At 55.5% G+C, this 16,104-nt stretch overlaps 1 protein-coding gene across 1 annotated transcript in view; it reads left to right on the forward strand.

Moving 5' to 3' along the window:
- Positions 1-1,606: 1,606 nt before the first annotated feature.
- RLTPR (RGD motif, leucine rich repeats, tropomodulin domain and proline-rich containing) overlaps positions 1,607-16,104 on the forward strand; it is a gene marked incomplete at its 3' end in the record, with an annotated part of 15,778 nt that continues 1,280 nt past the window's right edge. Inside the window, exons 1-27 of the mRNA XM_010018093.1 lie at positions 1,607-1,646; positions 2,765-2,856; positions 2,998-3,048; positions 3,292-3,351; positions 4,560-4,681; positions 5,335-5,432; positions 5,991-6,061; positions 6,705-6,778; positions 7,701-7,776; positions 7,854-7,942; positions 8,300-8,394; positions 8,743-8,829; positions 9,063-9,172; positions 9,561-9,638; positions 9,950-10,026; positions 10,116-10,220; positions 10,686-10,755; positions 10,945-11,026; positions 12,018-12,114; positions 12,432-12,489; positions 12,986-13,158; positions 13,355-13,423; positions 14,054-14,147; positions 14,224-14,319; positions 14,492-14,620; positions 15,568-15,681; positions 15,816-15,991. Of these exons, the coding sequence (XP_010016395.1) occupies positions 1,607-1,646; positions 2,765-2,856; positions 2,998-3,048; positions 3,292-3,351; positions 4,560-4,681; positions 5,335-5,432; positions 5,991-6,061; positions 6,705-6,778; positions 7,701-7,776; positions 7,854-7,942; positions 8,300-8,394; positions 8,743-8,829; positions 9,063-9,172; positions 9,561-9,638; positions 9,950-10,026; positions 10,116-10,220; positions 10,686-10,755; positions 10,945-11,026; positions 12,018-12,114; positions 12,432-12,489; positions 12,986-13,158; positions 13,355-13,423; positions 14,054-14,147; positions 14,224-14,319; positions 14,492-14,620; positions 15,568-15,681; positions 15,816-15,991 (2,483 nt within the window). The remainder of the gene's footprint in view (positions 1,647-2,764; positions 2,857-2,997; positions 3,049-3,291; positions 3,352-4,559; positions 4,682-5,334; positions 5,433-5,990; positions 6,062-6,704; positions 6,779-7,700; positions 7,777-7,853; positions 7,943-8,299; positions 8,395-8,742; positions 8,830-9,062; positions 9,173-9,560; positions 9,639-9,949; positions 10,027-10,115; positions 10,221-10,685; positions 10,756-10,944; positions 11,027-12,017; positions 12,115-12,431; positions 12,490-12,985; positions 13,159-13,354; positions 13,424-14,053; positions 14,148-14,223; positions 14,320-14,491; positions 14,621-15,567; positions 15,682-15,815; positions 15,992-16,104) is intronic.

Genomic DNA, 16,104 nt, shown 5'->3' on the forward strand with positions numbered 1-16,104 from the left:
TTTGCCTTGCCTCTGGGATAGATGCTCTGCTGCACTGATGCTCAATGTGTTCCAGCATGTAGAGCACAGTATTTGGGGAACGAGTTTGGGATGAGACTTGCCTTGAGTTCCTTTGTGCTTCTAAGCTTCAGTAGGAGCCGTCTTCTGATGGGTGCAGTGGGACAGCTGCTCTCTCCACATCCTGAATATCTTTGCATGAAAAAGCTGGGACCTGGTGCTCTTTTTGAGTTCAGATACCAGCAGCCTGGAAAAGCCATACATCCAGCCAGGACTGTCGTTGACACAGGCTGTCCCTGTTGGATGAACACCCTGTGCCCTTCTTCTTCCTAGTGGTCATCTGCCACTGACATGGCTCAAGGACGTGCCTTGGCCAAGGCTGGTCCTTGCCGTGAGCCGTGTTCAAGCTGGCCACCTCTTTGCAAATAGCCTGTGTTGTGGTTGGGTTCTATGGCTGCTGGCCCTGCAGGGACATGGTTTCCTGCCTCAGCTGTTGTTCTGAAGGTGATTTTAGAAGCGCCAGGGCTTCACAGCAGGAGAAAACCATCACTCAGCCCTTCCAGGTATCACCTTGTCCTGGGTTATTCCACTTTATGAAAACTCCAAGAGGTCCCGGTTGGCAAGTTGCAGCTCAGGCAGCCTGGAACTTGGTGCTTTGACTAAAAGGGGCATCTTAGGGGATAAGGCAGGTGGCACCCTCCGTCCCTGCTGATGGTCATGGGACCCAGTCTAAGGGCTGAGAGCAGCTCTGCTGGCCCCCCAGCACCTTCCTGAGTCTCTGGTAGGGCAGAGAAATACTAGGTCCAGTGAAGTCCTGCATGGTGCACAGAACAGCTTTCTGCTCCATCCTGGAGCTTTTGCCTGGTCCAGAGTGGCGGTAGAGTGGTTGATGTGCACACTCCAAGGAAGCCACCAAGTCTTTGCCTCTTGCCCTTGCTTTGGAGCAGCGGCTTTGTCATTTTGACATGACACTTGAGGCATGTGGAGAAGCCCTGCCTGCAGTGGGCACCAGCACCCATCCCCATCATAGAATCCCAGACTGGAAAGGACCTTAAAGCTCATCCAGCTCTGACCTCCTGCCATGGGCAGGGTCACCTTTCACTAGACCAGGTTGTTCCAAGCCCTGTTCAGCCTGGCCTTGGACACTGCCAGGGTTGGTCTCCCATTGTAGATGCCTGGTGCGAGATGGCAGGGCTGGGCTGGGATGGGTAGAGCTGCTCTTCTCATACCCTTTCCACGCTTCAGGCAGAACCACCTCTGGGGGCTGCAGGACAGGAGTAGGCCATAGACCTGCAACTGTTGAAGGGTGGTGCCATGGGGAGATGCTGGTCTCCTGGCTGGGAGGCAGCGGTGGGGTGTCCTGCTCCCTCGGGTGAAGCTAAGACTGAGGAGAAGGGCTGGGCAGCAATGCTGGTGGCTGTGGGCACCATCGCTTTCGCTTTGCTTCTTTGCTCAGGCGGCAAATCTCATCTGACGGGGCAGGAAGAGGCACCGAGCGAGCACCAGGAAGGGGAGGAGGCACCTCTGCGCTTCCTCCCAGCAGGCGCCTTCCCCGTGGCGCCCAGGGATGCTGCCTGGAGCCCTGCATCACCCACACCCCAACCCAGCCATGGCCACATCCCACAGAGCCATCCCTGCTGAGATCCAAGGTAAAGCATCATTGTTGCTGGGGCACCATGGAGATGGGCAGCACAGTGCGGGGCCTCCTCAGCCCTAGTTTGCTGTGCTGAGGGTGGCAGAGATACTTTCGGGTTCTCATCATCACCAACAGTGGTTCAGGGGGGTCCAAGCAGGGCACGAGGCTGCTGTTGTCCCCAGAGCTCAAGTGTTGAGGATGGTGCTTTGGCCAGAAGCATCCCTAGATAAGCATCCCTGGCTCCTCAAGGACATGGCTCTGCATGGCTCAAACTGTTGTACTTGTCGGTGCAGCTCCCTGGGGAGGCACAGCCTCAGTTCCCCAGCAGCACAGGGGAGGTGTGAAATAACCCTGCTTCTGGCGTTCTCTCCTTTGATTGAAAAAACAAAATCTCTTGGGGTCCAGCAGCCTCATCAACTCCAACAAGGGGTGGAAAGGAGCCATGTTGCTGCATCCCCATGTCCCAGCTCCGACATAGTGGGTTCCTAGGATGTGTGGCTCAAGCCACTGGATGCAGGGCTCGGTGTCATTGTGAAAACCTGGTTTGCATTGGATGGTGATGGGCAGTTGTGGTTCTGGTGCCATTTCTCTGAGGTGGGAATGAGGAGAGGTAGGGTGTGATGCTCCCACTGGTCCATAGTGACTGGTTTGTAGACATAGGGAGGTTGGTACCACAACTACCCGTGCAGGTCACATCTCCAAAAGATGGAAATGTGGAATAAATCCCTGGGTACACTGTGAGGAGGAAGCACTTGGGTGCAGAGTTGCTGCTCTGTGATATATTGGGGAAGGAAGGAAGAGAAACCAGGATCCTCCTGTTGCTAAGCACCAGCTCCCTGTGAGCAGGGCAGCACGTGAACATAAACCAGTGACCCCAAATCCTTGTGCTTGGTCATGGCTGCAGAAGATGATGGGGAGGTGGGTTTATCACCTGAGCGGCTAACAAGACCCAAACCCAGTGTGGAATGTGGCTTAGCTGAGAGAGGAGCAACTACAGTCTGATCATCAGTTGTGGATGGAGAGGGGCTGATTGAGGTGGGGGTGCAGGGGATGGTGTCCACAGGGACAGCAGGGCTGGTGGGAGCAGAGCAGGGGTGTCCCATCACTTCATGTGGACATTGATCTTCTTAGAGGGCATCACCACCTTCCTGGGGACAAAGGAGGTCCTTCTGATGATGAGCATCCAGCTGCAGGTGAAATCCAAGTACGACAACTACATCTTGGTACGTGCAAAGTCTGGCCCGGCTCCTCCTTTCCCAGTTTCCCCAGGCAGCTGTTCCATGGCTGCAGCAGGGAACAGGGGTGGCTCCTGTGTCACCACTACCTGTTGTCACACTAATGTCACACTGATGTCCCCTGCTTAGGTGCTGACGCCCTGGCGAGCCTATGTGCTGCCAATGACACTGCCAGTGAGGGTAAGCAATGGGTGGCTTCCAGGAGGGATTTGCTTGGGGCACCCATGGGGCACCCAGGCCACCAGGTCTGGGAAGCCCCCTGGATGAGGATGAGGATGGGGTGAAGGGGAGGAGGGTGGGTAAAGGCTACAAGGGCATAGCTGGGCACTCCTCAGGGTATGGGGAAGGATGGGAGCTGTGGGGCACCATTGGGTCCCCCTTCTCCATCAGTGCTGGAGCCGATCCTGCTCCTCTCACCCACAGGTTCACAGCAGCTTCAGCTTCCTAGAAGTGAGGGAGATGACTGTGCGAGAGCCCAGCTTGGTGAGTGGCACCAATTGCTGGGACAAACCCCACTGGGGACCCACCACCTGCCATGGCAAACCCTGACCTGGAGCCCACCACGGTGCCTGGGGGTGTCCTGTTCCCCCATTGTGCATCAAGGGTCACCAGTGATGACCTGTGAGAACTCCACAGGGTATTTATCTCTGAGACACCCCTAAAGAAATCCACTTATGGCCTTGCCCAGGTTATTATCTAGCGGCTGGAGGTGCAGGGAGGCACCCATGGCTGCTGGGGTGAGCATGGATGCCTGTTCCCCTCCAGCAGACAGTGCGTGGCTGTGGCACCTTGGCTCAGCAGGGACAAGGTGACAAGCAGCTGCTGGCTTACCGAGGCAAAGCCAAATTTAGCAGGAGGGTGTTTTAAACCCCAATAATCCTCTTAGGAGGAGGCGTGAGCAGAGGGCAGAAGTGGCATGTGGGAATTGCGGAGGAGAGGAATGGGATGCCCTGGCTTGGATGTGTTGGCCAAAAAAGAGTCATGGTCCTCCTCAACCTCTTGTCTGTCTCATTAAAGCATCAACAGTGCCTGTGTCCCCAGCCTCCAAACAGGGTTTCTGCTGCGTGGCTGAGCTCCAGGGGAAAAATAAAGGGAAGCTGGGTAGAGAGTGAGGGGTGCTGGGGGTGAGAGCCCAGGGTGGATGGGGTGAGGCAGCTGGCTGGACTATCAAGAGCCCAGGAGTTGTTACCCTACAGGCAGAGCACTGGGCAGCAGTGGAAGCTCCATCCTCCAATGTTGCCAGCAGATAACTGTCATCCCGCTCCCACGCCTCAATCAGCCTGTAATTAAATCAGGGAGCATGTTGCCATGGGATTTTTTTCCTGGTAGGAACTAAAAGAGCCTCAAAACCTAATTAGATAAATTCAAGGAGGAAACCTCCATCCTCCAGCTGAGGCAGAGTCAAGACTGTTCTTACCCTGCTGTCTTGGGCTGCTGCTGTGTTAGCTTAGCTTGAGTTCTGGAGAGGTTTCTGCCTTATTCCAGCACTTTTTGATCTCTTTAATGTATTTTGTCTTAAATTCTTGGTGCTCTCAGCCTCCCCTGTGCTCACAGTGCTCAGGTGGGGTTTGTAAGCAGCTCCTGGTTGTCTGCAGTGAGGATCTGGCAGCTGTCACCACTATGTCTGGGGGCTTGGGGACACTGTGTGCTGCCAGTTCACTTGGGCATTTCCCACCCTTTGCACCCCGTAGGTTGTCATAGAAACAGATGCAGCGTCTCATGCCTTCCAGTTCATGTCCTCTGATGATTTGGAGCAAGTTGTCATCCACGTCACAATGTCTCTTAAGAAGGTCTTTCCAGACTCATCTCCTGGGTAAGGGTCTTCTGCTCCTCAGGGGTAGCTGTGCAGGTGCCAGAGCAACCTCTTTGCTCAGAAAAGCCCCAGGTAGGGGATCATAGAATCACAGAATGGTTTGGGTTGGAGAGAACCTTAAGATCACCCAGTTCTAACCCCCTGCCATGAGCAGGGACACCTCACACTAGACCATGTCACCCAAGGCCCATCCAGCCCGGCCTTGAACACTGCCAGGGATGGAGCATCTACCACTGCTGTTCCAGTGCCTCACCACCCTCACAGTAAAGAACTTCTTCCTTATATCTAACCTGAACTTCCCTGTTTAAGTTTGAACCCATCACCCCTTGTCCTATCACTACAGTTCCTGATAAAGAGTCCCTCTCCAGCACACTTATAGGGTCCCTTCAGATATTGGAAGGCTGCTATGAGGTCTCCACACAGCTTCTCTTCTCCAGGCTGAACAGCCCCAACTTTCTCAGCCTGTTGATATGTTCACACTAGTCCCTTTTAATAGGAGAAACCCAACATGATGGAGGCCAGACCCCACTCCCCGATCGCATCGGGAAGGATGTTTCTGGCCACTCTACACACAAGGACTGTAGCTAAGCATAAAGTGGTGAGGATGCTTTTCTCCCAGCCCACCATCACACACTCCTTTGGTCCTTCCCCAGGACACTGCTCAAGAACTACCCACCCAAGCTGTATGAGAGAATCCAGTGGATCACGGACTCACTGGAGGAGATGCTGAAGAGCAGCCCTGCGCCCTGTGGTGAGCCTCCAGCACCTCCCCATGCAGGACCACAAGTGTTGGAGCACCCTGAGGACCATCACAGCTTGGTGTCCTTCAGTTTAGGTCAAAAGGAGCCCTGCTAGTGGGGTCTGCTCCCCACCAGCCCATCCATGGGGCAGGGGCAGAAGCAGGACTGGGGGGAGGTAGTTCCCCAGAGAGGAGCAGGGTGGCTGTGAGGCAAGGATGCTTGATGTCCACCCATGAGGGACATGCAGCTGTGGATGCTTCCACCTACTTCATATAGCATGGCTGCAGAGCCAGGGGCTTTTCCTGAAGCCTGGTATGGAGTAGGATACCCCCATTGTCATCACAGCAATGCATTTTGCCTGGTATCTACATGGATCAAACAAAGCAAGATAGAGCCCCCTGGGTTGTGGAATTGCTTTTGGGCTGGCAGTAGACCACATAGGACACTCTAGTCTCTTTGAGGAGGGAGGCGAGAGGTCCCAACATCCCTCTTCTGCTTCCTGCTCTTCCCAAGGGTCTCCTCCATGTTCCCATGGGAAGGTTTGCCACCAAACTTCCTTCTTTCTGCAGGGGGGTTCTCGGAGACCTATGCTGCTCTGTGTGATTACAATGGTTTTGCTTTCCGTGAGGAGATACAGTGGGTAAGCTGCTCTGTCCCATGGAGAAGAGCCAGTGGTCATGTGTCACTTGGTGGGCAGGGAAGCAGGATGCTCATGGGTGCCTCTACTCCATTCAGCAGCCTCATGGAGCTGCTGGGGCTGGGACACCCTAGAGCTGGGAACTGCAGTTTTGCCTGGCTTGAGTGTTCCCTGATCCTCAGTGGGGTAGAATCAAAGTGCAGATGAGAATGAGATGCTTTGGATCAAGTTTCCCAGGCTGTCACGTAAGGAGAGCCCCTGGAAATCTGTGGCCTTGCTGGGTGTCCCTAGCAGAGGAGAACTCCTCTGGGACCCAGCCACGGCAGGTCCTCCTCTTCCTCTGGACTCTGACTCCAGCCCTCCTCTCCTCACACCCTCATTCCCACCAGCCTGAGGGTGCTCTACCTTCTGCTGGCCAGTTCCTGCAGAGTGGTCCAGCACCCACCGAGCCATCCCACCAATATGTGACGTGTGCCCTGCCAGCCATAGCGGGGGGGAAAGGAGGGGGTGTTAGGCTCAGGCTTTAGGGAAGGGTTTCCTAGGGTAGGGCACCCAATGGCCCAGATCCTTCCAGTGCCACTGGGCACCCAAGCCCTCCCCAGGGCCATGTGCTGAGCCTGATCCATGTGTCCATCCATCTGAGCAGGACGTGGACAACATCTATCACAGCCAGGACTGCCGGGAGTTCAACCTGCTGGACTTCAGCCACCTGGAGAGCCGGTGAGTGCCCATCCATGCTGCCCATGGAGCCCATGTCACACCAGTGCTTGCCCTCATCCTTCCTACCCACAATAGGGGTGGCCCAACACACTCCTCCGCTCACACTAGAAACTTTGTTCACTTTACACGCTCCAGGGCCGCAGCATCTGCAGGCTGATGCCCCCCCACACCAAACTTGGTGAACCCCATGCCATGGGGCCATGGTCCCAGGAGGCTGGGCTGCATCACTGTTCATTTTTAACACTTAAGTAAGCCCATGAGCTGCTTGTGGAGGTGAAACCCAAACGTCACAGCAGCTTCTCACCACTGTAGCTGTCAGGAGTTTCCATATGCAAAGCAGCCAGTGCTGCTCTCCCCCAGCACCCCAGACATCTGTTACAATCTTATAATGATTCAGCTTTATAATTATAATAAAATAGATAACAGATAATCTTATAACAGAGCCATGAGCTCAGGTGGTGCCCGGTCTTGTCTCATCCATGTCTCCATCCCAAGAAAGATGGAGCAAGGGCTCAGTTCTGGGAGAAGGCAACAGCTGTGCTTGAGTCGAAGTTCTCAGCTGAGAATTTTGGGAAACAGGATCTGTGTTCAGTTGGCCAAAAGGAGATGGGTTTAGAGGTTTCTTTGGACCAGGAAGTCAAAAAGAAACTTTTTTCCACCCGAGCAAAACCTGTGTTGTTCTTTACACAGAATTAAAAACACCAGAGGCATGCAAATAATTTGGTTCATTTTATTCTCCCTGAGGGAATAATCTGGGGAAGGTGAGCTGTGTTTGTGGGTCGCTTTAAACTCATGGACCCCCAATCCTGCCCTGTTGAACACTGTATTTGGGCTTTCTGAGGTTGGGTGTCTTGGGGCACCTGTTTGGGACCAGACTTGTCCCAGCCTGGTCCCTGACTCCCTTGTCCTTGTCACCCTCCAGAGATGTGGCGCTGAGTGTGGCCGCTTTGTCCTTCAACCTGTGGTTCACCAAGCTCTCCTGCAAGGACTTCAGGCTGGTGAGTACCAGCGCTGCCGCTCTGGGCACACTGGAGGAGTCCAGGTTTCCACAGGGATTCTCTTCCCCCCTTGACAGAACCAGGAGATCTTGGAGCAGCTGCTCTACATGCTCAGCAAATCCGTGATGCTGGAGGAGCTGGTGCTGGAGAACAGTGGGTTGAAAGCGTAAGCAAAGGCATTGCAGGGTGGATGAGCAGGGTCTCAGCAGCCTGGTGGTGGTCCCCTCACATGCATGGAGAAGAGAGGTCCCTGGACCTCTGTGCCAACGGGCTGCTGGTGCCCCATGCCCTCCACAGCATGGAGCTCCCTGGCAGCAGATACCCTGGAGGCCAGCAGACATCACCCACGCTTGGAGATGCTCTGCTTTCTCCTGCTGGCTCCTCATATAGAGGAGCCAGATAGAGATGGTTCTGCCACAGAGGCAGGAGCTGATGTCACATCCCCATAAGGCTGCAGGGTTGGTGGCCATGTGTCCTGGAGGTGGCTGTACCTTGGTCAGATGGGTGACCGTTCTTCCCACAGGGACTTTGCACAGAGGATGGCCCAAGTACTCAGCAACCATCCCGACTCTGTCCTGCACACCATTAACCTTGCTGGCAACCAGCTGGAAGACAGAGGTACCCAACTTAGAATCACAAAGTCAGCCAGGTTGGAAAAGACCTTTAAGATCACGAAGTCCAACCATTTGGCAGCATTGCCAAGGCCACCACTAAACCATGGCACTGAGGGCCTTTTCTACACGGATTGTGAACACGTCCAGGGACAGTGACTCCACTATTGCCCTGGGCAGCCTGTTCCAATGCCTGACCACCCTTTGGGGGAGAAATTGTTCGTAATATCCATTCTAAACCTCCCCATGAAAACTGATGTTCAAGTCTGGATCCCAGCAGCAGTTCCCCCCTGCCGTGGGGCTGTAGCTCAGGGTGGGATACACACCACCTCAGGGCTCTCTGCTCTTTCATCAGGGATCGCTGCCTTCAGCCGGCACGTGGAGAAGTGTCCCAAGGGTCTGCAGAGCCTCAACTTGGCCAGGACAATGCTCACTGCTAAAGGTAGCGCCCAGCATCCGCTCACTGCCTGTGTGCTGCTGGAAGGCTGGGCACGGCAGCACTTGGGGTGAAGCTGGCACCAAAGGGCTGGCTGAAGGGGCTGCAGGGACACACTGGAAAGGGCATCTTCAGGGATGTGATGTCCTGCTGTAGGAAAGTGCCCCTTCCTCTGCTCCATGGCTCTCCCCATTGCAGAGGACCTGTGGGCATCCATCTCTCCCCCTCTCCTTGAGCAGGGATGAGCATGTTATGCAAGGCCCTCGCAGATAACAAAGCCATTGGATCCTCCCTCCGGCACTTGGACCTCTCAGGAAACCCTGGCTCCCTGGCTGGGGACGATACCAGTGTGAGTGCTGCGATGGGGGTGACACCACCTGAGCTGTGTCCCCAGCATGGCTTGGATGGCTTCAGTCTCCTGGGTCTGCATCCTGCCTTGCAGAACCCCAGGGATGGGGAACTCATGTTTGCAACACCTCTTTTCCCACTCTGGAGCAGCAGGGGATGCACTGGGGACATCCTGCTGCATCTGCTTGCGGGAGAGTGGGAGATGGAGCAAGGATGTGAGCAGTGTGGGGCTGGGAGCAGTGTGGGGCTGGATGAATCCCCCTGCAGGATTTGTCCCTGTGCACTGCAGGAGAGAGGGGGCAGGCTGGAGATGGGATTTATGGCCTGCAGGGTGCTGGAGGGGGGGTTCAGGGTGCTGGCCAAAGCCACTGAGCCCTCTCTGCCCACAGAACCTGCAGATCCTCCTTCGCCAGTGCCACTCACTGTCCCACCTCAGCCTGGCCAGCACGGACTGCCCCTTGGATGCTGTAAGTACCCATGGGGAGGGTCCCAACAGTGATGCCTCCCCAAACCCATGTGCTGTTGGGGGTGCTACCACTCCATCCTGCTTGGCACAGGGCTGTGGATACAAGGGTGTATGTGGGGCAGCCCAATGATCTCCCACTCTGTGCCCGCTGCCACGGGCAGGTTGGGGGTCTTGGGGCTCAGCAGAAAAAAGAGGGGAGCCCCAGCATGGGGCAGACTCCTTTAGCACCCCTGATACCTCACCCCACACCATCCTTGGGCTGCGTGAGGGGCTGGTTCCTCCTCAACATAGCTCACATGCCCACCCCGGCAGGTCTTCGGAGCCCTGGCCCGTGGATGCCACACCAGCCTCGTCTATCTGGATCTCTCCAAAAATGTGTATTCCCACAAGTAAGGCCCTGGGATGGTGGGGAGGGGACTGTGGTGCCCAGGCAGGTGCTGGGTGGCAGATGATGCCATGCTGTGCACATCCTTTTCAGGAGGGTGAAAACCACCTCTCCTGGCATCAAGGAGTTTTTCAGCCAGGCCTGCGTCCTCAGGCACGTCTCCCTGGCGGGCACCAAGCTGCCAGCAGATGCTGTAAGGTGAGGGGGGGCTGTGAGTCCACCAAGGGGAATGGATTTGGGGTGAGCATGGTCTTGAGGGTGGAGCTTGCTCAGGGCTTTGCATGTTAAGAGGGCTGGTGAAGAGGATGGATGGGGCAGTGAAAGGCAGAGCTCTGGGAACAACATGCCAGGGGAGGTTTAAACTGGAGATTAGGAACAATTTCTCCCTGAAAGGGTGGTCAGGCATTGAAACAGGCTGCCCAGGGAAGTGGTGGAGTCACCATCCCTGGAAGTGTTCCCAAATCATGTAGACAAGGCCCTCAGTGCCATGGTTTAGTAGCGGCCTTGGCAGTGCTTCAGAACAGTTGGACTTATGATCCTGAAGATCTTTTCCAACCTGGTTAATTCTATGACTCTGTGCTGTCTTCTCCAGCACCTGCTCCCACCGCCGGTGCTGGTGCCCCTGTTGCTCGCACTGATGTGTGGCTTTGGTGGCTTTTCCAGGGTGCTACTGCAAGGGCTGGCAGACAACAGCCACATCAGTGACCTGCACCTGGATCTCAGCAACTGCGAGGTGAGGGTCAGCACCCACAGGTGCCCAGCCCAGCCAGGGGGTCTCATTATGGCGCTCAAGGAGGTTGCTCCATGTGTGGGAAGCTCCATGCCCCTCCGCCCTGGGACTGGGGTGACCTTCCCGATGGCAGAATCTCATTTACAGGGCTTCCACCTCCCCTTGTACTGACATCTTGCTGTTTCTCCACAGCTGAGATCAGTGGGGGCGCAAGTCATCCAGGATCTCATCCCTGTCACCAGCTCCATCAGTGACCTGGACTTGTCTGACAATGGTAGGTTGCTTCTTTCCTGCCTGGGAGAAAGTCTCCTCCATCTGCAGGTCCAGCCACCACGGACCAGCTCAGTGCTGGAGGCACCTTGTGAGCTTGTAGGAGGCCCCAGGGAGATGGGTAGGGTCTGCTGTGCTCACTGCCTCTTGACAGCACTGGCTAATGCAGCATTCAACTGCACTTATCACTCACGAATATCCTTCAGCAGAAGAAGCTGCAGCACTACAGGCTGTGTCTCATGGGAGTCAAGGCACACAGTGGCCAGCAGAGGATTCCTGCCTGAGAAATTGCCACCTCATCAGGCTTTTATGGCTTTTTGCTCCCAAAACCAACCTTCCCCAAGGCAGGCAGTCCTCACATGTTCACTTCTCCCTCTGCTGATGTCCTTCCCTGCATGCCAGGCCTCTTTGATCACTTTCTAGAGCTGCATCCCATGTGGGCAGTGGTGGTGGTGGCCCTGGTTTAGTGGAAGGTGTCCCTGCCTGTGGCAGGGGGTTGGAACTGGGTGAGCTTTAACGTGCCTTCCAACCCAAACCAGTCTGGGATTCTATGAAACTCTTCTGACCTCTCTGCAGGGGTTTGCAGCCTCTGCTGATAACCTTGTCCTGTCCTGGCCTCCATGGATGAGCAGTCCTAATCACCACAAATATTATCTCTGCCAGCTCTTAATTTCACCTGAAAGGCCCCAAACCTTAAAGCAGACTATGCAGCTCAACAGCCAGATGCCTCTGGGAATGCTGAGGTTTGGAGTTCTTTGAAAACCTGTCCAGGCCACCAATGCTCCGGCAGCTCACTCTCGTGCCCAGAATCTCAAACCAGCCCTTGACAAAATATGCTTTTGTTTGTTGCCTTCCCAGTAGAGCAGCTCTGTGCAGGAGGGACAGTCCCATATATGGGTCTTGATGACTCTGCAGGTCCCTGATGAGGGACTACCTTGCTGCCACCTTTGTGAACTGCTTGGAGCATCCTGGTGAGCATCTCCCATGTCTCACAGGCTTTGACCCCGACATGGTGACGCTGGTGCTCTCCATAGGCAGAAGCAAGTCCATTAGGCACGTGTCTCTGGGGAAAAACTTCAACATCAAATCCAAGTAAGCACAAATCTGCAGCACGCGGGCCAGGAGCCATCCTGGCACCCTGCACCCACCTTGACTCTCTCTGCCCATGGGATGGTTGGGAGTGCCAGGGATCACCATCCTGCCTGCTCCTACCCGACAGGGAGTCTAGGGCAGTGGGGGAACCATCTCCTGCTCCTGTCACAGTCCTCATGGGACCACAGGAACAGGTCACAGCCTCAGGAGCATGAGCAGGAGGGAGGATGGAGCTCTGCCTGCTGCCCCTGTGGCTGCGGGGATGCGGTGAGATGCATGTGTAACCCTGCCTTGACTCTCCCTTGCCTATCCCACAGGGAAGGGCTGTTGGATGTCCTGCACCGTATTGTCCAGCTCACCCAGGAGGATGACTGTGTAAGTCCAGCTTGTCCTCAATCACCCCATCCTGTAGCCTTTGTACCCCAGGTACCATCCAGATCCCTCCCAGCACAGACTGAGAGCAAACCTATCTCCCTCCCACTGCCATTAAAATCCTTTTGCTCTTATTCTCCTGGGTCTGAAGCAGATGCTCAGACAGAGAAGCGAGAGCAGTTCCTGTTCATCTGGGAAAGCGGGAGCCTGTGTCTGGCTGAAGAAACAGAGGAAATGCTTGGTGTAACCTGGCTGCAGGCCCAGCTTCCCAAAAAAACCTCTTTCCTCTTTGCTGCCTGCCAGGGATCTGAGCTAAATCCAGGGGGTTGCCTCAGCACCCGTCACTATCCTCTTTCTTGGGGTTCAGTGTAACATGGGCTCTCCAAATCCAGCTCCAGTTGCCCACAGTGGCTGCCAGACAAGAAGGGTGTCTGTGTCTGCAAGGGAGACATGTCCTGACATGCCCTGGCCACCTCTCCCCCTCCTTGTCCTCTTTTAGCCTCTCCAGTCCCTGTCGGTGGCCGAATCACGCCTCAAGCTGGGAACCAATGTCCTGCTGAGTGCCCTGGGCAGTAACACCAGCCTCACTGCTCTGGACATCAGCGGCAACGCCATGGGGGACACAGGGGCCAAGATGCTAGCCAAGGCCCTGCAGATCAACACAAAGCTCAGGTAGCTTTACAGCCCCTTCCGAAGTCCAAGTTTAGGTTTTGCACATTGAGGTCCAGATTTTTACCCCCTTTTTTCTAGGATTTCTGGTGCCTGGAGTCAGCCTTGGGCTCACTCTTCCTGGTGCACCCATGTGTGGGCACCCACCTTGGGGCTCTGTGAGCGCAGGCAGGGCTCACTCAGCTCCTTCTCTTTGCAGGACTGTGGTTTGGGACAGGAACAACACAACTGCCCATGGGCTCCTGGAGGTGGCTCAAGCTTTGGAGAGGTAAGGAAGGAGCGATTTGGTCCTCCTGGGTTGTACCACCACACAAAAGAGCCAATGGCACCCAGGATGTTGCCATCCATAGGGCCTCTTGTCCCCCTGAACCAGTGAGTGCATCACACAATATACAGGTCCCAAGGCAGTTGGTCCACAGCTTGGGCCTTGCAGCCAGCAAAACAACCTGCCACCCATTTGGTGATGTCGTCTTCATTACCCACCTCAGGGTCTCCCATGGCTCTGCATCCTAACCTAGGACACAAGGCAGCCCTCAGCAAGCATGGGGAATCTGCTGTTGGTGGAGATGTGATGCTCCCCTCCTCTCTGTACATGAAATATGGGTAGAGGTTGTCCACCTGCTGAGTGCACCATTAAGTATGGTATTTCGCCATGCAGGTCCACTAGAGGTGTGAAGAAAGATGGGTGGGTGGAGAGCCTGGAGGGTAGTCACCGCTGCCCTGTTGGGGCTTGCTGACGGCAAACCTTCTCCAGATCCATCTCCAGGGCTGGACCATGGGATAATGTCTGGGCTGCTGTTGGGTGGGGTGCTATATGTGTGGGAACATGTACAGTGGGGATGAGCCCTATGAGACTGATGGAGGCTCACCATGGCTCCACGAGGTTCACCTCTCACAGGAACTACACCCTCAAATGCATGCCCTTGCCAATGAGCGATGTGGCACAGGCGTACCGCAGCCACCCTGAGAAGACGGAACAGGCAGTGCACAAGGTGGGGGGCACGGGCTGGGGGACATAGGGCTGGGTGACCTGACACCAGCTGCTCATGGCCTCCTGCCCTGCTGCAGCTTCAGTCCTGCCTGATGAGGAACCAGCTCCGGCACCCGCTGCCCGTGCGCACCTCGCGGCCGCAGCGGGGCATCCTCACCACCTCTTCTGAACAGGTTTGCATGGGGCCATATGGCATCTCCAGTTAGTAGGCAGGGATGCTCGGGGGGGGGCTGCAACCTGCCCATGCCCCTACTGACCCATCACTACATTGTCTGGGAAAGTGATGGCAAGAGAGGGAACTGGCAATGCTGCTCCAGAACATGACGCAGCCTCTCCACACTCCAGATGGTGAATGAGACCTGTCTGAGCATGCAGAAGCACGTGGATATGCTCAGTACGTGTGCAGCCAGGGAGGTGGAAGAGGACATCCTGTGCGCCGAGGAGGCCATCAGGAATGCCAACCTCTCTGTCAGTGTGAGTCTGCTGCAAGGGAAACCCCCCAGCAAACCTGGCTTCCATGTGGGATTGAAGCAGGATATTGATTAGTTAATGACATAATTAACCACCAGTCAGGGAACACCAGGATGCTCAATGCCCCAGATGTACATCACCAAGTGCAAGCTGTGAATTTCTGAGTCCCCTTCTAGAACAAGGCCCAACATGTCCATAATCCCCTTCCCCCCAGGGGCACACAGTTGCATACACCCTCCTAGGAAGGGGGGGTTACAAGTGCAGCCCCTCTTCAGCAAGAGCCCCACACCCTGCTCATGCACCTTCTATGGGAGAGGTGAGCGCTCCAGCTTTGGCACACCCCAAAACCCACAGATGCCCACACTGGTGAGAAACACTCCTCACATCCCCGAGGGGACCCTCATTAGGGCACACTCATCCCACCCCAGCTGGGCGCAGCCCAGTGGTGAGGATGCTCCATCATGCCCATGATGAAGGCCACTGCACTGGCTGGGCAGCTCCTGGTGCTGTCAGCCGTGGTTTGATCCTCCTGATCCTGCTTCTTTCTCCCCATCACACCTTTACCTCCTCTACTTCTCTTCAGACTACCTCCTTTTCTTTTTTCCCAACTCTTTTGGCACCCCACTGGGTAAATAATCCAATGGGGGTGATAGGATTTAAGAGACAGTACTGATGGTGGAAAGGTGGTGAAAGGGATGAGAAAGGGTCTCCTCTGATGTGGGCAGCAGCATGGCTGTGTGCAGGGGCTGAAGGTCAGTGGGTAGTTGGGATTAGCTGGGGGGACACAGAGACCATGAAGGGCCAGGATGCCCAACCCTGACCCAATCAGAAGGTCACTGGGTATCCCCAGTTATTGCAAGTGATGTTCTTCCATGGGCTGTGCATGGAAGGATGGAAAGCAAGGGTGAAGTGCCACGGGATGATCTACACTGTCTCTCTTCCCATGGCAGATCCTTCCCCTCTTGTATGAAGCAGGAAACACCCCATACCAGAACAGCAAGCTGCAGCACAAGCTAGAGTGTCTCATGGAGGAGGCATCACAGACCTGTGGCCGGGAGATCCAGGTGGGAACCCACAGGGAGCTGCCAACAGCATGGGATGACCATTGTCCTCAGCCCAAGGATAAGGGACATGGCATCTCCACATGAATCCTGATAGAAGAGATACTGAACCCTTCCCTTTCCTGCCCAAACTCCAGGCGATCATGCAGGCAACGCTGGACATGGCGCACAGCCTGTGCCCAGCCGTGGTGCAGAAGAGTGGAGTCAGGGACCAGCTGGTCAATGCTATGTCAGAGAGGATCTACCTCCAGGACCACCTCAACCTCAGCACTGTCCTGGACCAGATGGTCACCGATGTTTTCAGCAAGCTGAAGTGGGTGATGTTCCTTGCAGGCACATCCCCATGGCTGGCAGAGGGGAGCCCCGACCATCAATGGGGCGATGCACTTGGCACTCTTCATCCCAGCTAGTGCCTGCTCCCAGTCC

This window comes from Nestor notabilis, unplaced genomic scaffold (assembly GCF_000696875.1).
Source record: "Nestor notabilis isolate BGI_N333 unplaced genomic scaffold, ASM69687v1 scaffold5997, whole genome shotgun sequence".
NCBI classification, from domain to species: domain Eukaryota; kingdom Metazoa; phylum Chordata; class Aves; order Psittaciformes; family Psittacidae; genus Nestor; species Nestor notabilis.